This window comes from Populus trichocarpa, chromosome 9, assembly GCF_000002775.5.
Source record: "Populus trichocarpa isolate Nisqually-1 chromosome 9, P.trichocarpa_v4.1, whole genome shotgun sequence".
Taxonomy (NCBI): domain Eukaryota; kingdom Viridiplantae; phylum Streptophyta; class Magnoliopsida; order Malpighiales; family Salicaceae; genus Populus; species Populus trichocarpa.
This window is the reverse complement of record NC_037293.2, coordinates 10,951,435-10,960,998: the sequence shown is the minus strand read 5'-3', so window position 1 is coordinate 10,960,998 and position 9,564 is coordinate 10,951,435. Positions and strand designations below refer to the sequence as shown.

The 9,564-nt window shown below is 35.0% G+C and overlaps 2 protein-coding genes across 3 annotated transcripts; one reads left to right on the top strand and one right to left on the bottom strand.

Annotated features, from left to right (window-relative positions):
• The first annotated feature begins 1,547 nt into the window (after positions 1-1,547).
• LOC7472113 (chloroplast protein FOR GROWTH AND FERTILITY 2) lies at positions 1,548-4,750 on the top strand. The gene is made up of 2 exons (XM_002312921.4): positions 1,548-1,965; positions 3,735-4,750. Exons 1-2 carry the CDS (start codon positions 1,672-1,674, stop codon positions 4,572-4,574), a joined length of 1,134 nt encoding a protein of 377 aa, XP_002312957.2. The 5' UTR covers positions 1,548-1,671; the 3' UTR covers positions 4,575-4,750.
• Positions 4,751-5,807: 1,057 nt separating this feature from the next.
• On the bottom strand, positions 5,808-9,564 carry LOC18102164 (CDP-diacylglycerol--inositol 3-phosphatidyltransferase 1). Of its 2 annotated transcripts, none has more exons than XM_024608494.2 (11): positions 9,385-9,564; positions 8,458-8,554; positions 8,274-8,358; positions 8,088-8,137; positions 7,501-7,540; positions 7,354-7,398; positions 7,203-7,268; positions 6,969-7,083; positions 6,814-6,873; positions 6,608-6,706; positions 5,808-6,033 (listed from the first exon to the last, which is right to left on the bottom strand). In XM_024608494.2, exons 2-11 carry the CDS (start codon positions 8,531-8,533, stop codon positions 5,974-5,976), a joined length of 696 nt encoding a protein of 231 aa, XP_024464262.1. In that variant the 5' UTR covers positions 8,534-8,554; positions 9,385-9,564; the 3' UTR covers positions 5,808-5,973. The 2 variants fall into 2 exon arrangements, with proteins under 2 accessions (XP_024464262.1, XP_006379288.1); XM_006379226.3 differs by lacking the exon at positions 9,385-9,564 and adding an exon at positions 8,643-8,995.

Sequence of the window (9,564 nt, the reverse complement as noted above, 5' to 3'; positions counted from 1 at the left end):
AGTTCTGAATTCAGGCTTGAGCCATCATCCCAACTCTCTTCACCACAAGATCCAAATCGAGCCCAAAGAATTTGACTCTTTTTTTTTTCCATTTCTTCTCCGTTGTGAAGAAATGCAAGTCACTGGGCAAATGCATCCCAATTTATAGGACGATCATTGCAGTACGCCCCCCATGAAAAATGGAAAAATCCAGAGCGGACTGGTGGTCCAACCCAATTACTCTGATCAGGTCTCTTTCGTGCGTGTGCCGGGCGCACGCCAAAGCGAGGGAGCCCATGCGCCAGCATGAGCCGCTCTGTCATTGGACTTTGATTGATGTGTTCATTTGGAAGGATATTTACAAGTGCGGTGGGTTTTTTTTTTAATATTTTTTATTTAAAAGTAATTTTTTTTAATTTTTAATGGTTTTATAGCTATATTTTTTATTTAATAATATTGTTTGGAAGTGTTTAAAAATATTTTTTATTCAGAAATATATTAAAATTATATTTTTTTTAATTTAAAAAAATTATTTTTGATACCAACATATTAAAATAATTTAAAATAATAATAAAAAATTAATTTAAAAATATTAATTTTTTAAAAAATATTTTTAAAATATAAAAATAAATACGGTGAATATATAATGGTAATCTCAGCATGGTTCGATTCCTAAGAACAGTAGCTTAGTTTTGCCATCAGCATGTTTTGAAGTAAAAAATTAAATTAAATAAAAAACAATTTAAAAAGCAAATGTAAATAAACATCCTAAAAATCTCTATCCATCTACAACATAGCCCCCACGTTCCCTTTTTCTTTTTTTCTTTTTTTATCCTCCACTTCTTTCCCACCAAGCTCTAACTTCTCAGCTAAAACCTATCTCACTCTGACGTGCTTTCTTCCGATAGCCTCCTCCTCCTCCCACCCTACCAAACTGCCATGTGGGTTTTGTTGTGGCGTGAAATCGATTAGATAAACATCAATTTGTTAACCAGAATGTTTGGGAGCGGAAAGGGAACTATAGAGGGAGGAGGAAGGTTCTTTGTCGAGGGCACTACTGTGGCTGCAATGAAACCACTAGTTTTTCTGGTTACAAAACCACTAGTTTACTTAAAGAATAATAGTCAATGATGATATCTTGACGGTGGCCTTGCAGGCAGATTGATGGTGGCCTTGTAGGCAGCCGAACGATGAACAGCGATAGATCAATCATGAGATAATTTTTGGAGAGCTGCATGAAAGATGTGGGGAAAAAAAAGTAATTTTAATTTAAAAATTTAAGTTGATATGTGAGATTTTAATATATAATTTATATTATATTTTAATATATTTTTTTAATCTGAAATTTACACAGATTCTTTATTGTATTGTGTTTAATGTTTAATTTTACTAAATAAAATAAGGTACTGAAATATAAATTTATAACTTTTTTATTAATAAAATTTTTATATCATGTTAAAAAATTATTTAAATTTAATATATAATTTTTATTATTTTTAATAATCTTAATACAAAAGATATAAAATTTAAACTCGTTTTATCAATAAAACCTCTGATATCATGTTCTATTCCTAATAATCCCAAAATTTCAATTTTCAGTTAATAAGTTAACCAAGACTCTATCCTCAACAAACCCCTCATTCTTCCCTTCTCTCTGCAAAACATTTACCTCTCCACAAACACAGAGAGTTCATGGAGAGGCTTCTGTATTCTTCTTCTCCTACTCCTCTAAAAACCCACTTCAAAAAGCCCACTCCTTTGCTTCCTAGACTCTGCAAACTTGAGTTACCGAAACCTGGTTTTCCCTCTTTGACAAGGCCGGAGTTCAGGAGAGTCAACTCGGTCTCTTGCAAACATGAGAACCCATCAAACCCATTTATTAAATTGCCATCCCTGTCTCCTCTTAAGGTTGATTCATCATCTGGGTCGACGCCAAAATCCCACCTTGTCAAACAGATCGTTGATGGAGTTTCTGTCAAGTCTAAGGTACCGAGCTTGTGTAGTTTTTTGGGTAAAGTTTTGTTTTTTATGGAATAAATTATTGATTTTTGTGTAATTTTCCGATTTAACTGAACAAATGAGTTGATTTAGCTATGCTGTTATGACTAGGAGGCTTAAGATATCATCGACTTATGTTGTCCTTGAATGGATTCCATGAGAAATCATAATTGAAGATTTTGAGGCAGTTTATATTGTACAAAGACTGATCCTTTCATGGATTTTTTTTTTTTAGCGGTGATGGACTAATGCCGTCCAGAGTTTTTAGTTAAAGGGGGGATTGTGTTGATAACTCGATATCTAGCTTTAAATGTCATGATAGGAAGGCTTTAGATATCACTAGCTTAAGTTATCCTCGAATGAATTAACATAAGAAATCATAGTGTAATAATTTGAGACAATGTTTTTTCAGAAAAGATGGGTATTTTTGTCAGTTTTTTCATTGATACTTAGATATGTCTGTTGCAATTGGGAGGTTTTAAATGACATTAGAATGAAATCATAATTGAACATTCAGGACGTGATATTGTTTAAATAGTGGTCCTTTTTTTGGATTCTTAGTGATGATGGACTAATTGCTACAAGGATCGAGGATTGTGGAGTGGCAGTGCGGGGATGGAAGATTTGGTTACTGATGGACTGTTTGTAAAATAAAGAAGGGGAGGAGAAGGGAAGGAGAAGGGAAATGCTGAAAAATGAATATTTTTTGCGTGTTTTATGTGAAACTGGACACACAGGCAAGACGCATGGTATTAGTGCTTTAACATGATCACAATGGGATTTAAATCTGTTGTCTATTATGCTTAGCTCTTAAGGCGGCATTGTGTTGTGATTTCTGTTCTACACTGAAATGTGTGAATTCCCGAAGTTGCAATTGATGCTGGATTCCACCACATGGTAGAGACTGCTTTAGTTACAATTATTCTAGGAACATAAGTTGTATTGCTTTAGTTATAGAGAATTGACTGTTTGCATTGTTTTCTGAAAACTAAGCTCAGATTGAAAGGAGTGGAGTCTGACTGAATATGCAATTACCACATTCATAAGGACAATTGTGCTAATCTTTATCTTTGCTTATTATGATGGGAATGCTTTAAAGGTATCTCTAGCTTATATTATCCTTGAATGAATTCCCATGAAAAATCGTAGTTGAATAAATTGTGGAAATGATATTGTAAAAAGAGCAGTCCTTTTGATGGATTTTTGGTGATGATAGACTAATATCTTCTAGGTTTGAGAAATATGGATTTTGGTGGTATGGAAGTGGAAAGTTTGGACTTGAACCTCATCTTAGGTAATTAGGACTTGAACCTCATCTTCTTTGCTGAGCAAAATGAAACTATTTGTTGATGTTATCAATGCACTTTAGACATTTTATCAGTGCCTGGAAACAAGGTACCTCTTCCCCATCCTTACTGAAACCTTACAATTCATATCTCACCTATTGTTATAGCTCTGTTTATTTCTTGGTTTTTGGACCTTTCAGTTCCAGTAGAAAGGAATTTCAGACTCTTCTTTGTGAATTTAGAATTTGAAAATGCCTACTGTCCTTTAGAACAACTAAAGTAGAGGCAGTAACACGAGAACCATCAAAATCCTGATGGTTGTAAAACACTCCAAGAATGCCAAGTGGATTTGAATGCCAAAAACACTAAACTATTTTGATGAAATTTAGATGGTTTACTAGATTTTGTAGTTAAAATTCCATCCTTTTTTGTCAAAGCTGCTAAATCTGTTGTATTCTCTAAATGCTGCAGGCAGCTACTGTTGGGATATTCATGGTAGTTTCTGCTCTCATCATGTTAATCCACCCAGTTTTCGCATTGCCAGCTTTTGCAACCTTCCAAACTGCTGCCCAGACTGGGGGGCCTGCTGCTGCCGCAGGAGGGGCAAAATTTATGCGAACTGAACTACTGACCAGTGCTTGGGCTGGTTTATTTGCTGGTTGCTTGCACACACTGTCAGGGCCTGACCACCTTGCTGCTTTGGCTCCACTCTCAATCGGTCGATCCCGGATGGAAAGTGCTGCTGTTGGAGCTCTTTGGGGTTGTGGCCACGATGCAGGTCAGGTCATATTTGGCTTGCTATTTCTACTGCTGAAGGATCGACTCCATATTGAAATCATCAGAACTTGGGGCACAAGAGTGGTCGGTCTAACTCTACTTGTTATTGGTGCTATGGGTATTAAGGAGGCATCAGAAGTCCCAACTCCATGTGTTGCCTTAGAAAATGGTGAGTGTGATGTTAGTGCTTATGAAGCATTAGAAACCCCAACAGTAGGGAAGAAGAAAAAGATTGGTTTTGCTACTTTTGCTACCGGTATTGTCCACGGACTACAACCAGATGCATTGATGATGGTGTTGCCTGCACTTGCATTGCCTTCTCGGGTGGCTGGGGCTGCATTTCTGATCATGTTCTTGTTTGGGACTGTGGTTGCCATGGGTAGCTACACGGTATTTATAGGGTCATGTAGTGAAGCATTAAAGGACAGAGTACCCAGAATAACTGAGAAACTCACATGGGTTTCGTCCCTGATAGCCATTGCCCTTGGCCTTGGTATTATCGTTAGCCAGTTGTTCGGGTTCAGTTTATACTGATCTGTATGGTTGCAAGCTACCATTTTAGTTTTAGAGAAAGAACATTAGAGAAGAATTTCAATTTATTTAGAATTTCCATCTTTTTTTATCTCATTGAACTTTTTAAGTTTGTAATCTTCAACATACAAGGGAAAGACTTGTGTCTCTGAGAAGTATTTATAATTTATTTGGTACAACTCCAGCTCTGATAATCATTGCTTTTGTGCTTCAATTGATATATGCATTGCCATTTTTACTGTGATGGTAAAATGCTTTAAGGAAGTTGATTGTGTGATGAAAATTGCTGTAAGCAACAAGTGGGCAGCACATGCTTTTCCCTTTTCCACAGGGGATAAATCCAGCAAAAAGCACTTACAGCTCTGTCTCGATTGATAGGACGGCATGAAAATAGTACGATTGTGAGTCCATGACTCAATCATATACACCAAAGAAGTGACAATATATTTGTGTTTTGCCGTCCGAATCAGCACAATCACATAAATTGTGTTCTTCAAGTAAACAAGTGTCTGTCTGAGTATTTTGATATTTTTTAAAAGTAATTTTTATTGAAAAAACTATTAATTTTATGTTAAAATCAAATCATGCCTAAAACAACTAATTTACAAACACCATTTTATTCTCAAAATTTTTTCATATTGAATTTTAAATTGACTACTACTCATTGATAATTATCATTATTATTAATTAACCTATTAAGAAAATTTAGTTTAACTACCTCTAATCATTTTCATTATAATTATCATTATTATTAATTAAGAACATTTAAATTGACTGCAACCATGATAATTATCATATTTATTGAGATTTAAATGACATCTTGTTTACTTCTATAGGTTAGTAGCACATGCCAGATTTTTTTTGAAATATTTTGCTTGTAGATGACAGTGACGGTTCCAAAGACGACCATATGGAGCTCTTGCAGAAGTAGATACATCAGATTCTTAATTACAACCCTTGATTCAAAAAATCCCAGATATTTCATTGCGTTGTTTCTTAGTACTTGCCTAAACCCTGCCTGCCCTAATTACAGAGCAAAAGCTTGTAGAAACCCGGCACAGCAGCAGTCCACAGGCATATGTAGCAATGCTTCCATCTATATACCATCTAGCATTAGGACCCAAAAGTTGGGCCAACGTGCTTCAACAAAAAAATGTCTTTGTACCATAAAGGAAAATGAAAAGACTACACTGTGCAACATGGTAGAAAAATCCCGTTGTCATGTCGTCGCTAAGATGTTTTAAATTCATGGCCTGTTATATAAGTATAAGCTTTTCACGTTGCAACATCAATTGAAATTCGGCACTTTCAAGTTTCAACAATAGAAATGAAGACTAACAGACTGTACGTTATCAAGTCTGATGCAGCTAAGGCCCTGGAATTATACAAACTGAAAAAATCATCATGGCCTCTCCTTTTTGTTGATATCATGAAGCACACAAACATCCGAAGCAGTTTTCATCTGAAATCATCAAAAGAATTGCAGAAAAACCCAGATCATATCAAAACATTAAAAGGCAACCGAGTATGATAGGCTCTCTAAAATATATACAACTCAAATTTACAGACTTTTACTGTACATGGGCGAGAACGATGACGCGTCTAGAATTGAGTAAAATCTATGACGACTAAAGTTCATCTGAGACAAACCTTTGACTGCTACAAACTAAGTGTTGATGTGATCACCTTGGTCAATTTCAAAGAAGAATTTGAATTGATAGCACAAGACTAAATGCCATCATGGCTAATAATCTTGTTATGCTACTACAATGCATATTAGTTTTCTACCAAAACAAGAATTAAATTCAACAAAATACTGAAATTTTTTAGCTCAGAATCCGGGTAAGGCACCAATCACATTTTACACAAAATGTAGATACAGGATATGCACATCAGTCACCAATTTCAGGAATCTCAAAAGCTAATATATCAAAAGATATACACGAAGAAGAATCTCAGCATCCACAATTTTCTTTGTTGTCTAAAGAATGACATGACATAGTTCGTAACAAGATAATAGAGGTATTAGCTGGTACCTGGATGATATTCACAAGTTGCTTGATTGCCCATCCAAACAAACTTAAAACAACCAGGACAGAGACGAGTGAACCCTCTGTTATAGAAGCCTTTAAAACCTGAAAGTAGAAATGACTCAGAAACCAAGACAAACAAGAAAAATTATCTGCTTAATACTTGATGAAAATTGAAAAGTAAACTTGTAAAATAATGAGGGCTTACTTACATCCATCAACTTTTTTTCAGTTTCATTTTGTGCAAGAAGAAACAGGGAAATATAAAGAACCTGCAGAATTAACAGTCAGATCAAGAGAACAGAGGTAACCATTACATTACAGAAAATTTGACTAGGTAAAACTGGCAGATCTAAGTCATAATTACCTCACATGCCACGCAACAATAAGCCATAAACATACGATTTCCATAGTAAGCCTTGAAAAGCCAATTAGTACTATCTTTCACATCCTTGTGGCTAGCTTTGCCTAGCAAGAAGGTACTGCAAATTGATGTAGTAGAGATCCAATAAAGTAGAGTAGGTTACACGTGCATGTTTATTCAGCAAGATCATATAAAAGAAACAAATGCAGGCCAAGTTATATAAAGAAAGAAAGATACCTGTACATCTGCAGCCAGTGGCTACCAATATCAAGGGCAAGCAATGACAGAAAAACCATGCCAGGCCTGCATAAAATCCAACCAAAAATCTCAGGTATTATTGTACAAGTTCTCCAACTGTGATGCACTGAAATCAATAGAGAAACCTTGCCTGTATACTTGGGAAAGGATTACTAGCAGGCAAGCTGTGCTAATCCTGGATGAAACACAAATACATGAGGGTGAAATCCAAAAGGAACGGAGAGTGCTGAAGAAAAATTCAGTTTTGGTATGAGTTTGTGTTACGGAAAGAAAATACCTGTCCGTTACCATGTCCAAAACAGCTCCAAAAGTCGAAACTGAACAACAGAAAAGATGAATCAAATATTCCACCTCAGGCATTATTTATAACTAAATTGAAACTGTCAGGAATGGAGCAAACCCTTATGACCAAATAAAACATAGAAAGCATGGAATGACATTTTAATACATTATCATTAACCTATTTAACAGAACGTTTCCCTCGCCTAACAAACGACAATCTTTCAGGGAAAAAAAAAAGAGCTAGTAACAAGGAAAGAACTTTTACAATATCTTCAAGTTGATAAGACCTTAGATTGTAGCTGTTGTTAAGCTCCATTTAGTTAAATATATCCCTGAACATTCTATCTGATTCGAACTCAAGATGTAAGGTAAACACAATGGCTCTCGCCAAATAATCAACATACAGCAACTTTTTCAAGCAGATATTATTCAGACTATTTAGTCCCAAATTTAATCCAAAAATTTTGTTCTACGCAGATTCAACTTGTGTGATTACTAAGTGAATTTGCATTCATACTTGAATCACGACCTTTATAATTCACATATTGAACAATAAGAAGACCGGGAAAGAAAAGACCATGCCTTGATTGAATTTGCGAGCAGCCCAACCATCGATACCATCACAAACAAAGCTGAAATCACAAAACACAAAATCACACACCCATTTCTTTCACACATTGAAAAAAAAAAACACCAATAATATTGGAAATATAAATTAAATCAAAACTCAAAACTAAAATAACCCTTCAAGAAACACAAAATCCTCACCTGATAAAATAAAGAGCACAAAATAGCCATTTGTTAGAAAAACATATAGCAAATGCATAGCAATTCATGAGCACTCTTGTATACCCTGAGTGAATATTCACCAAAAAAACAAAAATCCCATAAAGCAAAACATCATAACATAAACAAAAACAGCAAGGAAATGTTGAATAGAAGAAAAACCCACCAATAATATTAGGAATGTAAAGATAAACACTTAATTTGCTTGGTTTTATTGGTCTTGACTTGTTGTTTTTAGCCATTGAAGAAGCTTTCTATCACAGCTGCAACACATCAAAACACAACACAACATTAACTATTCATATTCACAGTTTCCAAGACAGAAAAACAAGAGAAGAACAATAAATTGACCTGTGATGATACAGAGGTAACAGCAGTGAATAGACCAAACAAGAGAGTAGTGGCAGAAAACCCAAGAAAGAAGATATGGGCTCTTTGTGTTTTAAAGGGTTAATTGCGGATTAAAACTAAAGTTTGGGTTTTTAGGGTTCTGATTATAGTTAGCTAGCAAGTGGATTTGATTTGTTTGGGACAGGGAGGGAGCTGGAGCTGGAAGGCAGGAGGGAAGGAGGTGGTGGGGAATCTGTAATTTGCTTGATTTTGCTGGCTAATTATGTAAATTAATGGATAGAAATTTTATTTCTCATGGAGTATTAAGTTTAAATAGTTGATAACTAAGCAATGAGGGCATCTTTTTAGTCATTAGTCCGGTCCCCTTTAACTATATGCTTCTGATTATGGTTAAAATCCATACTTTAAATAAAATAATGTAATATTGAAACATTAGGACATCGAATCAAACTAAAATAAAAGATATTAAAATTAAAATGAATATAACCAGAGCAATACAAGAAGTAAAATAAATTAAATTTCAAATCAAATAATATAATTGAATTTAATTACAGAAAATAATTAATTCAAGATAACCTATAAATAAAATCCGACCAGATAACTCTAAATAATTAATCGAATTTAAAAAATAACAATCAACCCAGCAATCGAATAACTCAAACTTTAAACCAAGGAAAAGCCCAAAGAGTCCGGCAACTTTCAATGAAAGCTCAGGGACCATCGAGGTCAATGCTTCCGATACCTTGCTTTTGGCCATAGCCATTGACGCCATCAATATTCCTTGCCTCTGGCATTGTTTAATCCTACTGGTTCTTAGCCCTAGGAGCTTGGTCCACATGCATGGCCCCTGAAAATCGCTGAGACGTGACGAGACAAGAAGAACCACCTCCTTAAGATTCCAATTTGTCATTCTCACCTTCAT